General features: G+C 43.0%; 2 protein-coding genes across 5 annotated transcripts in view; one reads left to right on the top strand and one right to left on the bottom strand.

The window, feature by feature from the left end:
• Positions 1-6,067, bottom strand: part of usp32 (ubiquitin specific peptidase 32) — a 58,532-nt gene extending 52,465 nt beyond the window's left edge. For all 4 annotated transcript variants that reach the window (XM_070970208.1, XM_070970206.1, XM_070970209.1 and 1 more), the window contains exon 1: positions 5,902-6,067. In XM_070970208.1, coding sequence (XP_070826309.1) covers positions 5,902-5,959 — 58 coding nt within the window. In that variant the 5' untranslated portion in view covers positions 5,960-6,067. The remainder of the gene's footprint in view (positions 1-5,901) is intronic.
• An 843-nt stretch (positions 6,068-6,910) lies between these two features.
• LOC139336512 (uncharacterized) lies at positions 6,911-10,084 on the top strand. Its single transcript, XM_070970646.1, has 6 exons — positions 6,911-7,209; positions 7,580-7,675; positions 8,026-8,138; positions 8,770-8,893; positions 8,988-9,160; positions 9,294-10,084. Exons 1-6 carry the CDS (start codon positions 7,170-7,172, stop codon positions 9,360-9,362), a joined length of 615 nt encoding a protein of 204 aa, XP_070826747.1. The 5' UTR covers positions 6,911-7,169; the 3' UTR covers positions 9,363-10,084.
• The last annotated feature ends 4,752 nt before the right edge of the window (positions 10,085-14,836 follow it).

Here is a 14,836-nt window from a genome sequence, read left to right as displayed (position 1 = left end):
GCCTATTTGACATTTCCTCAAGGGAATACATACAATACTGCAGGAATATGCTTATCATTACTGACTCCAGATCAAACATTAAAGTAGCCTGTTTGATGCAGCCAACACAGCCAATCCTGCTCCTTGCTGAATAAATAACTGTGGAAATAAAATTACTGTATGTGAAACTCGTTGTGCATAATAATAAGTAATGGCTGAATGGTCTACACCACCTCGTATTTGCTTGTAATGTTAGAGCTCATCCACAGATGTTTTTCCTCTTTCTTTTCTTTTTGGTACACAAGACCGCCAGCATCACACACAGCGCTTCTGTCAGTTTGATTGACAGTTGTTTCACTCGCCTCCTCGATGACATCTGAACCTGTGCATGATTGTGAGATAAGCCGTGCTGTGATTGGTTGGAGTCATACGTGTAGTCTTGCCAGTCACCTGACCAAGACACAGCAAGAGTTTGTGGCACTGTGATCTGACACAGTGACCACCATCAAAGACAAAATCAAAACGTAGTCTGATCCCGGCATTGCTGGGACTCTGGAACAGAACAGAGCTATTGTTAATATTATTAGTAACACAGGTGCTTTCCCTATTATGATAAGTCAGAATGTCCATAGGATCCATTGGACTTACATGATTATGAACAAACAAGTGAGTCAATCCTAAGACTTGGTACCAGGGCAGATCTGGGCTGAGTTTAAAGAATCAATGTCAGTTAAACTGAATGCCAGTCCCATGCTCACTTCTTACTGTACAGGCTACTTTGGAAAACAAGCCCATTTTTGTTGAAAGAATTTTTTTTTGCCATCTCTCAGAGTGTGTGGAACCATGACACGGCCAAATATTACCATCATGACACTGCATGCCAGAGAGTCATACCAGAGATTTACAATAATGTGACCACTTATGAGATTTACCTCATTATCTGGGTTTAAAAAAAGCATGAAAACTGATGAAAGAAAGGGGTTATAGTGAATTCTGTATTAATGCTGTTATTCAACTGTCAAGCAAACTCACTATAGGAAGCTGTGTTTTTGGTCAAACAGGATTAGCGTTGCTGTGGACTCAGTCTTGTCATAGCATGTACAAAGGACTTGACGAGATGAGAACACAGACAATAGCTGTCATGAAGCCACTTAGAAAACTGTTGCCCCAGCCAGACCATTCTGCAAGGCTTCGTACGCTGCACTGCTGTATGAGGAAAAAAGCAAAGTACACAACACACACCCTTGTTGTGCATCTTATAATACTGAAGGCTTAAGGCTATGAGCTATTGATTTAAACCTGTTGGAGGAAATCGAGGACCAAAACGATTGAGTAACTTTCAGATGAAGGAGTCTGTTCAACAGCCTGCCAAACTGACGATTCAATGTTAAACTGATCAAATGTTACTCATTTATCAAGGAAACATCAACACTGCAGTCAGCTAGAAAAGCACATGCATGTGTTTTACAACGCTACAACTTGCACCATCAGCCACCGTCAGTTAAATGTCACATGCAGACATACTGTATATGGAGGACGCATGTGATCAATAATCTGTTGAAATGTATCCTAGACAGTCCTGCAATCTACAGCCAACCTACAATTATACTATTGTATGACAGCAGTCTACCATGCAAATTTGCAAGCATCTAAACTACAGCCTGCCTATGTTTCCACAGCAAACAGCCTACTGGAAGCCTTTGTGGCAGCAGTGGACAAATCTACACCCACAAACCAGGGAGCACGAGGTAAAATGCAAAGCAGCGGTCTATCACCTCCGCTGATAAGGTCTGCTGACATCAACCAGAAATGCAAGGCTGTGCAGTTCTCAGGTGACGGTGAGGCTGCGTGTCAGTGAGAGCTATGACTGTGGCTGTTGCATTCCTAAACTATGTGGTGGTCAACCACAAAGGCCCAAATGATCTGTGAAGGAGTTCCAGGGACTCATTAGGAAAATCTAGGAGGCAGAATTTAATTCAGAAAAACATCTGAACACGGGATATACAGCCTGTTTCAAAAGCATGCCTACAGAAACAAATCAACACTTTTCAACTGGAGCCTGTCTGACAACGTAAAGGTCACCAGCTATGTTTGAGTTATCCTGCTTCACAAAAGTTACCATTGGCTGGAGAGGACAACGGTCTCACAGAGATGCCCATCTACTGATGCTTTGAACCAGGGGCACGTTCACATGAAGACATGGTAACACTGCCAGGTGTTGTGACATAATGCAATGCAACAGCTCCACAATCTATTCATTATTACCATCAAAGTGAGTCAACACCTCTAGCAAGAACACACAGAAGTTGTGTTATCTGTTGCAGGTACAGTACATACAGTCAGCTACTACTTCCGCAAGCCTTCTTTCTCCACTGTAAACTGCCATTTAAAGGAGATTACTATAAACATTAACCTTTATGCTCCTCAATGCTGAGCCTTCTTCATGATTTCACAATACCACGAGGTTATAAAAGCTCCATCCTCATTCAAAGCTTTTTTTCTATCAGTTTTGTACACAGAGGAGACAGTGATTTCAATCAGCTGCCCAGAGCTCTAAAATCAAACCATTTAGCATTTCAAGACATTGCCATTCATTCAAGGCAACACACTGCACCACAAAATCAAAGAGTGGACTCCATCAAATTGCTGAATGTATTTAGTAAGTCTGACACAGCTCACCCTCTAACTCCACACTGCTCATTACCCTTGCAAGCGACCCAGCTGATTCAATATTTGGACTTCAGATGACCTCTCTATAAGTTATGTATGCAGTCTTGTGCCCTTGACTTCCTTTCAAATGAATTTCATCACACGTGCTAAACTTGCTCACCAATGATCAACGGGGGCAGTTTCTTGCACATCTGAGTAAATGTTCAACCTTCCTGTCATTTAACACACTCTCTGGGAAAAAGGAAGAGGACTTTCACCTCTGAAAATGTGGATGCCCAGTTCTCCACTCTGGTGTAGTGGACTGTTGTGCCCACCTCTTGCCCTGGCTTGTTACATCAATCTGCTAAATCTCTGCTCTAATTGGTAACTTTTCTCTTCTTTGTTGTGGCTGAATCCTGTCAGTGCTGAAAGTATTTGTATATCTGTACAGGCTGAAATGTATTTTGAACCTTGTTGGTGACCTCAACAGACCCAATGTTGCAAGCAGCACACTAATTACTTTCTGATTTCAAAATGGAAACAATCTCTCATGTTCTAAGCCATTTAAAATCTTTATTTTAAATGAAGTACGCATACTTTTAATGCAAGAACATGTGCAGCGCTGATGCAAGTTTGTTCTATTGAAGAGCAGATGTAAATATTTGAGCATCAGACATTTGCTTGTCCTACTTTGTGTCTGAACAACAACAAAAATCCGACTTCACTCTCGACATATGGTAGCAATCACACACTGTTGCAGTTAGAAACTGTAAACAAAGCAAGTGGGTATTGAAACCTGATACCACTATGGCATTGGTTCCTACATGGCTGCTATCTACCAGATCGACTCACAATACAGATTTTGGTTCCTGTATTTCAGTGCCACTTAAATGCCTCAGCTGTCTATTGAAACAGCTGCACGTTGGTGCTCTGACATCAGTGTTACAGCCAACAGAAGCTGCATGTGCCACCACTTCTTAACATTACACTTGCTCTAATGGCAGCGCTCTCTGAGCAGGTAGCCTGCCTTTAGCGAGTGGTAGCTTTAACAAACTTCAAGCTAAACGGTCATAAGTGCAGATGTATTTCACTCGAAAACATTCCAACATCAGTTTGTGAAACAAATGTTTCAGAACAATTTCATGTTAAGGTGGGGATACACATGAAAGCAGAGAGACGAACCGTGTTTCACTGCTCGTGTGACCCCATGCCAAGCACATCAGCCGGCGGTGAGGACACCCCTGGCACCAGCGATGGCGAGGCCATTGATGATGATGACAGGAGCCTTTCCTCGGGTTCATAACATAATGGTGATTGCAATAACAATTTCGATATCCAACCCCACAATAAATCCTGCATAATTAGGCTTGACCAATGTCTGAATGACTCTTGGTTTACTATGGGAACGCATCAAAGCCTAACCTTTCCATAAGGACACTCCCTTACCATTATCCTTCTGGTGTCCTACTAGAGTGAGCCCACATGAAAACTGACCTCATAATTGCTGCAGTCGAGCCTGCTGTGGGAATTAGGAAGGCCGCCATGTGACTGGTCAGATAAGGCGGGATGGCTGGATAATTCCACTGCCTCTGTGTGTGTGTGTGTGGGGGGGGGGGGGGGGGGGGGGGCACATGTGATCATCAGAGTGGGCATAGCAATCAGCTTGAGGAATGTCCAAACCACCACACAAGGAGCTCATATTGAAAGGAAGCCATTTAGGCAACAGAGGTGACGGCAAATGAAGGCTTGTAACTGTAACAGTAAGAATCCTGGCTGAGAATAACTTACACTTCAGTAAAAGCCAACAATCATTGAGATGAATATCAATACAAAGAACGGATCAGTCTGATCACCCTGTAGGACCCTGGTACAGATAAGACACTGTCCTGGATGAATGTGTAACAGCCCTTCATAACCTGGAATCCACACTGACAAAGTTCAGCTGTTGCCAACCCAGGGATCAAAGTGCAACAAGAAAGCCATCAAGGAAAACATCTATCCACTTCCTGCTCACCCACATCTCATCTAAGTGCACCAACCCTCCGACTGCAGCATATACAACACAGCTATACCCTGCTTTGTGCATTGCGTGTTCTATCTATGTTTACCCTTGCATATATGGTTAACCTGCTCTGACAATATAAAAGGCACATGATTTCCAAAGGAGGTGAATTAGCAGGCCTAGGAGACCATGTTTGATGTTTCTGAGAGCTCAACCAATGACTCCCCCAGTTTAAAAAAAATGCCCACAGGCAAAATTCTCAGCAACAGCAGCGTAAAGCACATCTGTTTGTTGTTCCGCCAAATGTCCTGACTGCACAGCTAACGTTAGCCAACTCGTACAGAACAGTTTAGCTAAGGAGCAACCTGACAGTCCACCAGTACAAACACTGTCGATACGTGTGAGCCCACATCACATGGCTAGACTTGAAATCCGCCAGACGACGGCTAAAACCAACAGGCTGGAGGCATTTCCCTCTTGGAACTTAGCTGTAGCGACCCAGCTAACTAACTGGCTGGCTAGTAGACGAGTAAGCTAGTAGCAGCAAATACATTGACGTTACTCAACGTTAGCTAGCTAAGAGCTAAGCTAAATGGTACACTGTAGTGTCAGCCAACAGTTATCACACATTCAAGGCTGTCTGCACGACTGATTTAGCTAATACTGTCAGCCAGCCCATCCCTCCTCGTTAGCCAACACTAGCCCGTCAAGCAATGCTTTAGTAGCTATGGCGAGAACGTCACACCAAGTACAGTTAAAAAATCTGTCAATTTTACGTGACCTTGCTTAGAAGCGAAGGCACGCGCTTTATAAAATACCACTCAGCACTATTTCCACATTGCTGGGAAAAAATTCAATTCGGGCTGGATAGAATCCATACAACGACGTTCAGCTATAATCTGTTAGCTTTAATTGCTGGGAAACGCTTCATACTGCAGCCAAACGTAACTTCATGTTAGTGTACTCTGCGTGGAAGGCGACTGCAGAAAATGCAGACTTCGCTATTGTTAAACTTCACGTATAATTAAATTACGTCTGGCTTTCCGACATTTTTTATGCCGAATGACAGGAGGGATCACGGTGGTTATGTGGAGGCCGTGTGTCATTCTCTACAGGAGTCGACCTTCTCCAATAATCAAAGCCACTTAAACCGCTACATTTTGACGAGTGGTCAGGACGTCCTCCTCCTCTGTACCGGGCTAGCCTAAAGGCTGACAGTTAGCTCGGCTAGCGCCACCGAGGTGGATTTAGCCCGTTGCTTTTCGGCTTACCTCTCTTCACGGCCTCGTCATACGACAGGAATCCTATCCTCGACTCTTTGGCCCCCATGCTCCCCTCATTTCATTGCGATGTGAGGAAATGAACGTTATGAACTGAGTTGATCAGAACTGTTATTGTCGCCTTATCCGTTTATTGTGAAATGGGTTCCTGGTGGTGTGTGTATGTGGTGAACGGGTGAATGTTTTCAGCGACGCCTCCATTCTGTCACATGATCTGAATCTACAGGTCAGTTGATCAGATCCTTCAAACGCTTGTAAACAGAACCGATATGACGGACGAAGACATTTTATTTTTACCTCAGTAACTTCATAAATTGTTTTCTATCTGTTCTGACAAATTACGAGAATGCATTTTGACTCTAGCGCAGTCATATCCATAGACTCTGTATCATACCACGCTGTCAATGCGTGTCTGTATGGAGTGTTGTAAAGAAGTGCGAGTAGCACCACCTTGTGGTCACTGCTAAAAAACACCAATTTACGTCAACCACAGCGACCTCCAGTGGCACGTAGAAAAGTACAACGTACACAAGTTTTCAATATACTATTTTATCATGCAGTCAGTTGCAATTCATATGCACAGATCAGTCAGTTAATTCGGTGTATACTGGGCTAATGGTGGCTCAGTGCCCTTCTCGCTCTACGGTGAAGCTTTCTGCCCAATTTAAAAATGTACCACTTTAATCTCGGCTGGTTCACTGATGAAGTCTCCTCCTCGTAAAGCATCACTGAAGAGCAGTTTGGGATATTCACCACTTCGGCATGTACCCATCACACAAACGACAACTTCGACAGATTTTTAAAATTAACAATTAAAATTGTTCACTATTTCCGTTGTCTTCTTTCACCAAAACGAGTCGTAAACGTTAAAAATGTACGAACATTTTGTGTTCTACAACGTTCAGGATATTTGACGTGTTTTTTGAATGCGCCCCTCTTCAAAACTGGGTCTCGTTAAATGCCCAGTTTTTAGAATGGGGTTTGGTTAGACGCTCTGTGCGCGCGACAGCTTTGCCAGCTTCCTACGTCACCTTGTTTCTAAGAAAAAGCGCCCACAGCACAGCACATTTAAAGCCTCCAAAGCTGACTTGAGCAGCTCCTGGACGCCATACGGGGGTACAATCATTAACAAACCAGCGCACACATTTAAAAATGCAATGTGTTTATTTTGATAGCTAGTGAGGTCGGCTTAAAAGGCAGGTTGCATCATCATTGTTTCCGGGATGAGGCTCGGCTGTGAAATTCCTAACTGACCGGGGATGGGACTTGAAGTTCTACTCTACTGGCCTAATATTATTGGTGAGAAACATTTGATTTTCAAGGAGCTTTATTTTGTGTTTTTCTTGACGTGCAGGAACGTCAGTTCACCGTGACATGGCCTCTGCGAACCGGCTAACTCTGCCATTACTGTTAACGTCCATTAGCTAGACTGCTACTGCATTGTAGTAAAGTTATCTGTAGCTTATTAGCTAGATGGAAATATAAAATATGAGTACATGCAGAGCATTGACGATGAAAGATGAACTGTGATGATCAAAGTGAGGTAATACATCTGAAGTGATCGTGGCTATGGGTAACATAAGGACATGTGCCTTATGCCTGTCACTGAATTGAAGAGTGGATCTACTCAGTCAGCTGTTCTTCTCAGGTCTCTCTGTGTGTCTCTCAGGATACATTCGGATTGGCCTTGTGTTTGCTGCCTGGGCTGTCTATGAGACACCGGCCGTCTTTGTCTCGCTTTACTCGGTCTTCATAGCCCTTGATGGTAAAGTATCTGTTTACCTTGTTGGACCTGTGAGGCCAGTGTTTGCATTTATGATGATAGTTTTGAAATTCTGATCTGGTTTATTTTAGCATGAATCCCAGTAGACACCTAATGTTGTTCTGAACATGTCCACAGAACAGTAAACTGGTGTGCCATGTGCACTGAAACATCATAAACACTATTACTTGACTGGCATGTCACAGTAGAAATAGCTGAAAAGATGGCTGCATTCCACTTAGCTGCTTCAGTTTTAGGGTCCTGGTATTCTTCGTACTGGCTTACTGTCACTGTGTCACGCGTATTTGGACACTGTTTTCTGTGTCCAGCATGTGAAGGTGTTTTCTGTGCAGGAGTGGACGGCTGGCTGGCGAGGAGGCTGGGCCAGAGTTCCAGGTTTGGGGCCTGGCTGGACGTAGTGGTGGACAATATGGGCAGAGGCATGCTGTGGAGCCTGCTGTTTGAGGTCTGACCAAGCACACCATTCAACACTCACAACACACACATTCACACTAAGTGCTCACGTTAGCCTGTGGTGTTACTGTATGATTTGAATGAAGCATAAACATGGTATTGCATATGATGTAAACATCAGTAAAGATGCCAGAAAGTTGTAATTTGGGAGGTGTAGGTTTTTGGAGCTTGACCCATCACAGGAAGTAAAAGTCAGGATGTTTCAATTTCTGCTCTATTAATGGATCTGTCCCTTGCAAGTCTCTTCAAAAAGTCCAGTGTGTTGGGGATCTGTGGGCAGAAATGGAATATAAGAATCAGAATTATGTTTTCAGCAGCGTATAACCACCTGATAATAAGGATCATTGTGTTTTTGCTGCCTTCGAAGAAGAATGAGCTCTTTACACTTTCTTTTAAAAAGGTAAACGTTAACATTCAGCATACATGATTTGCAGTGGAAAAACACTTTAAATCAGCAGAATGGCCACCGAACCACTCCGCTAAGTCTGTGCAGATTTACTTATGCTGTATTTACTTGTGGTTCTGAATCATCCTCATATGTCTGATGCAAACACGCAGGTGTCTTGTACAACAAGATGCTGTGAACAGTTTTTGTCTGATGTCTTATACATGTTGTATTACAGTGGGGCTGGCTAGTGTCTGCATTGGAGTGGTGTGTTTTTGTGTGTAACCACAACGCCAGAGGTGAACATTGGAAGAACAGCTTCGCCAGCAGCCCTCGATTCATACGAGCCATCATGGCAAACGGTAACAAGCTTGTCACTGTAAATAACATGTGCAGCTTAAGATAAATCACAGATTCCAAGAGTTCACGTGAACTTGCTGCATCTGCTGCTGTCAGGATTTCGGACACCACTTGGCACATGGGTGGTGAGCGGGCTGCACTGCCTCCCATTATGGCTGTATGGGTGTCAGTGGGGTTTACTGGCCCACTGGCTGTACGTCCCTCCATGGATCCAGGCTCTGGGGACTGTGCTGCTGACTGCAGGCCGCCTGCTGGCTCTGTCAGCTGAGGTAGAAACAACGTGTGATAATCAGAAATATCATGCTGACAAGTTGTACTGAAATAAATGTCACTCATATTTCACATTATGTTTGTTCATGCAAGGCTCTCTCTCAGCCAAACATCCCTTCTGTTTCTCTGCAGATATGGTGTATATGGACACACATTGAAGACCTCACCGTTCACGAGGACCCGGAAGGGAAAGAGAACTGAAAGTCCCTCAGCAGAGTCAATTTATACATCCTGTCCAGCCTGGAACAATGCTGACAATATTCCACCACCTGTATGTGAACAGTGGCCTCAGGTCGTTTGCTTTTCTCCAAAGATGAAACAATTCAGCCCTTTCTGTGGGAGAATGTGCTAAAATGAGCTATATTTTGACTTTCTCTTCTATTTTCTCAATGAATGTGCATTTATGTCTGATATCAGCTGCCATATTGGATGAATGTGGACATTCAAATTTTACTGTGGCTGTTTCAGAGCTACAAGGTGGCAGGGAAATCACTCTGCAGCCAGGACAGCATTTTGACCTCTCGCTTACTTGAAATCTGAATTTCTCTTTTTTTTCACCAGTGAACATGGTTGATCTTGCGTGTGGCTGCTGAGACACAAGATGTGTCTCATCTTGTCTTGTTAATGAAAGACTGTTGCAACAGACATGAGGCATTCAAATGCTCTTGGAAAAGAAGCTTCTTTGGTTTGTCAAACTGTTACAGAGAACATGGATATTATTTTTGTTATTTATGGGGAACACAAAGTGACACTTGTACCAAAGGGAGAAGCTTATTGCACACCAATATTTGAACAGGATGTCTGTACAAAAAGCTTGTATCGCCAAGGGATTCAGTCTTGTGGAAATCTGTAGTGTACTGTACATCAGAAGAACTTGATAAATATTTTCACACGCTGCAAAACAAAATAAATGTTTGAGAATGTGTTGAATGTCTTTGTTGAAGCAACTTCAACACCATATTACTTAACAAACCTCATAAATCCAGTGTATTGTCAGTTTGACTTAAGGCTTCCTCTGGGTTAGGAAACAAAATCCAGAAACCAGTTCAACCATTAAATATGCCAATAAATGCTAAGATACAGCATGAAAAACAAAGCTGTATATCTGTGTAGCAGAGGTTTAATGACATGTGATGGCAGTCATATTTAATGTCTAATTGATTGGGAATGCAGTACAACATACAGTGATGAAATGAAAGATGTGTATATCAAGGATTTGATACACTCATAAAACCATTTTCTCATGAAATGATGCAAATTTACACCGATAGAAAAGGGAGGCACCCACCAGCCAATAATGAGCAAAGCATCTGCCACTTCCACACCTTCCTACACGCTTGGCTTTTATTGAATCTGTGGCTTTATTTTAAGATTGAACAATAATTCTATCTGTAGTTGATGGACCATGAAGGGATTTTTAATATTTCATGAATATTGTCATATTTCTACTAAGGGTAGCATACAGTCATGTACATATAAAGTACTATATTAGTCAGCAGTCGGCATCGCAGCTCATCCCAGAGGTGCTGCCTGGGGCTGAGGTCAGGGCCCCATGCAGGCCACTCTAATTCTTCCACACCAAACTGGGAAAACCATTCCTTGATGGAGCTGGCTTTGTGCACATATAGCAGAGCTGCCATGGAGCTTGCAACACTACAGTGTGCTGTTGAGACCTAATGTGACGGCTCAGTGTTCCACAGGCACAGACAGTAAACCCTGCCAATGCTCACATTCTCCACAGTTGCAGGTTTGTGGCCCTTGCAAGGTGATTTATTTGTTGTAATATTTCACAGAAAGCATGTATTTTTGGTTTTCATTTCATTCTGGACTCTTTCTTTGAAGTTACAGACGTTAAGATCCCTTCATTAAGGAAGGGAACTCAGAGGCCTCTTCTTTTTATGTTTACAACATTAGTTTGGATGTTTCATTTCACTTTGGTTGTGAATAAATTTTAGTTTGAGACGTGAACACAACAGAAACATGCATGCAGCGTTTGTGATCAATGATATAAGTTTTAATGTTTTTGCAGCTAACAGTGAAGCAGTAACAGGACAACGGTGAAACATCCCCTCATCACATTTGGTGTCAATCATCCGAACTCTTAGAGAGAAGCAGGGCTGTTGGAGAGATCACAGCTTTATTGAACATCTTTAATTTTGTCCGTATTTCCCAGCAAGAACCTGGCTTTGAACCTCCACCCCCTCCAGCAATGACACTACGGCAATCCCTTTCAGATATCAGCAGATCACAATGATGACCAGGACTGTCAAGTCAACCCTTGTCTCTTACATTCCATCAGTCAGCTGGCTTCTTGGCCTTATTGTTGAAGGAAAAACACCCAGAATGTGACAAGATATTGACAGTTCAGCTGGAGTTTGGACAGTAAATACTTCAAAATCAGTGGAAAAAAAGCCTTTTTCTCAGATTTCCAAGGGTGGTGCAGAGATAAATCCATTGCATAAGATGCAGCGATCGTTTGCAAGTGGCTCCAAAACAGTAGCCCTAATAGACCAGGATGCAGTTCAACAGGTGACGTGACCTTTCATTAAATACAGCTAGTGTAGCTGAAGGAGAGAACAACATAAATCCTAGGATGACATCTAACAGCGTCAGGCATCATATCTGAGGGCAGAGTTTTCCATTAAATGTTTGCAATCGGTGATGAGGATATGTAGAGACCATCTGTCATGAGCCCACCTCTCCTGTAATGAACTGCATTTGAATCTTTGTATGGAAGTAGGACTGAGACATTCATTTCCACACCTGCCCTGGAAAAACGTTCTCTGTCTCCCAGAGGGAGGGGGCGCCTGTTGAAGCCGAAGCACAGAGAGTGTAGCTGAGCGTCCTTTTAAGGGGGCTAAGGCTGGACCTCCTCAGCTTGAGCCACTCACATCACTGCTAGAGAGGGAGACGTCCGACAGCACTGAGCAACAGCAAGGCAAAGCTCGTTTTCTTCATTCACTTGAAAAAAACAGTAGGGTACATATCGAAGGCATCAGATTCTCAGCAATGTTATTAATGCCTGATTCAGTTTAAAGCCGGACTCCATTTGTACATTTTCCATCAGTCAGAAAATTCCAGAGCAAACTCTCATCAGTTATTTCTCTACAGAGCTCCAAATGTCAGACCCTGATCAGTGCGGAGTGAATGGTTGCTCAAGTCACCCATGACCACAGCAACCATTCACTCTGCACTGATCAGGGTCACTTCACCCAAGTTATTTCTCACTTACTTCCACTGGCATTTAGGTATGCAGACAGTTTTGGTTTGAAAGTGGATGAATTTAATTTCTAATACTGATAAAGGAGGCATCTGCAACATTTCCTTCCACATGTATCCCTCACTCCTGTCTTCAGAGGGACTATTTCTCAGGTCAAAGAACTTGGAAGGATTGAACCAAAACTATCTCCAAAGCTAGATACCATAGCAGTGGTGCCCATCCTGTGGGTCCAGACCCCATGAGAAGCTGTGACTTGATTACCAAGGTGGGGAAAAAACACAAATCTACAACAAAAAATGATTCTGAAATACTGTATTGTGTTACCTCTTCAGCCATACTAGCTACAGATATACAGCTGTGCTCAGGAATTTAGACCCCAGGCAAATGTTTAGATATCTGCCGTTCTTTAGAAAACATGTCTAGCCAGGCGGAAAACTTGCGTGGGCTGATAATATATACACAAGTCGACACACGTTTAAATGTCTATTAAAGGACTGTAGTTAGTGTCTGTGTGTAAATGTGTTGTTTGGCTCTTGAAAGAGCCCTGTACAATTCATTCAGGGCTCATATGTGTGAATGTGTACAGAAGAATGGTACACATTCTGCCCAGGCTACACACATTTATGAGCACAACTGTATGTTTATCTGTGTCTATGTTGGCCAAGAGATCACAAGAAATGTGAGCAGAGAAATGCTGAAGACATGCTTGAGATCATTTAGCCAACGTAGCTCTGCACAGGGTCTGCTTCAGTGCAGATCTCTGTATTGTTTTAAAGTTTTCTTTATGTATTCATAGAAAAAGAAACTCCCAAATGTCAATATTGGTATCAGCCTTGAATCCATTACTGGTTTGGCTTTAGTCACAAGCAAACACAGCTGGGAACCACTGCACTGGAGGTAAGTGATCTGATCCTTTGTGGTTCTGCGTGTCGACCAGCAGCTACCAGTGATGCATCAAACGACTACAGCAGATCTGGCATGAGATTGTTTTCACTGACATGAGTTACAACAAAGCATCGTGGCCTGAACACAACACAGAGTTAAGCTCTATAGCGAAACAACTGATGGGACTGTCAGTCAGATGGAGGCTGATTAACAACGTGAAAAAAAAATAAAATAAAAATCTGGAACTTTGCTTTAATGGGATATCTGGCAGGAAGGAGTGGAGAGGAAAGGCCAGATGCCCAGGTACACAGGCTGTCAACACACATGCACACACATACTCACACACAAATATACAATATTGGTCCCCATTGTAGTGCCCTTAAGGGTATAATAGTGTGTTTAGCACTTAGAATTATGGGTCCGTCTACAGACAAATAACTGCAAGCTGGTGTAAGGCTGGTAATCATCAGTGGAGCACTTGGGCACCCAGAGTTCTATCTGTGTATACTGACACACACACACACACACACACACACACACACACACACACACACACACACACACACACACACACACACACACACACACACACACACACACACACACACACACACACACACACACACACACACACACACACACACACACACACACACACACACACACACACACACACGAAGCCCCACCTTAAGATGAACTAAAGGGAGGCTCATAAGCCTCTGTACATGTAGCATCTTCCTCTCCTCACTCTATCCATGTCCATTGTTTCAAAGTAAAAGTATTGAGCAGTTTCTTTAGAATTTATGGCTCACTCAGTAAGAAAAGCATAAACAAAGGGCTACATAACATATACTTCTGCATATAAATTATTGGCATTTTCATTATTCTAGGTCAGTACTAAGCTGGAAATAAGATCAAATAAATTGAAAACGACCTGTGAAGCCTGTTGAGTGTATAACAATATACCCACTGGTTCAACACATTCCACTGTTTGTCATCTCTCTCCACCAAGCAGTTCAAAAAGGAGTTTCCTCAGGGTCCACTTCCATTTCTTTACAAAGAAAAAAAAACAAGAAGCCTTCAACTGAAACTTAAGTGTACAATCTGCAGTATTATTTTACTGTACAAGTGTCAAAAATATCTGACATTTTCCATCTCTGTTCCTCCTCATCATGTTGATGGATGTGGTTGAAACACGTATTTCACAGATGTGCGTGGGTTCCAGACACTGTCATGTACGTAGCCCTGGAGAACATGAGTTTGATCTGCGATGAGTTTCATGGCATTCAGAGCTACACTGGTTCAAATACAAAAAGCAAAAAGGTTCTCTGATTCCAAAAGAAATGAAAAAGGCCAGCGAGACAAGAGGAGAGGTCATCTGTCATCCTTACAGGATGTTTGAGGTTGTTTTTTTATCCCTCGGTCCCCCCTACCCTCAGTTGTGTGTCCTCTTTCTCTTGGAGAAACGCAACAGTCTGCTTTGAGGTGTGAAGCTGCATCCAGTCTGGAGTTGCATCTTGGTGGTCTTTGTGAGTGTTGATGAGGTTTGATAACGGTGTCTTCACTACTT

The sequence above is a fragment of the Chaetodon trifascialis genome, chromosome 9, assembly GCF_039877785.1.
Source record: "Chaetodon trifascialis isolate fChaTrf1 chromosome 9, fChaTrf1.hap1, whole genome shotgun sequence".
NCBI classification, from domain to species: Eukaryota; Metazoa; Chordata; class Actinopteri; order Chaetodontiformes; family Chaetodontidae; genus Chaetodon; species Chaetodon trifascialis.
Note: the sequence above shows the minus strand (reverse complement) of the source record. Positions and strands in the feature narration are given on the sequence as shown.

Excerpts from the sequence above, each read along its gene's own strand:
- LOC139336512 (XM_070970646.1), top strand. The coding sequence starts at position 7,170 with ATGGGACTTGAAGTTCTACTCTACTGGCCTAATATTATTG. Across the intron at positions 7,210-7,579 it reads CTACTGGCCTAATATTATTG|GATACATTCGGATTGGCCTT; the intron begins GTGAGAAACATT and ends TGTGTCTCTCAG. Across the intron at positions 7,676-8,025 it reads GGTCTTCATAGCCCTTGATG|GAGTGGACGGCTGGCTGGCG; the intron begins GTAAAGTATCTG and ends TTTTCTGTGCAG.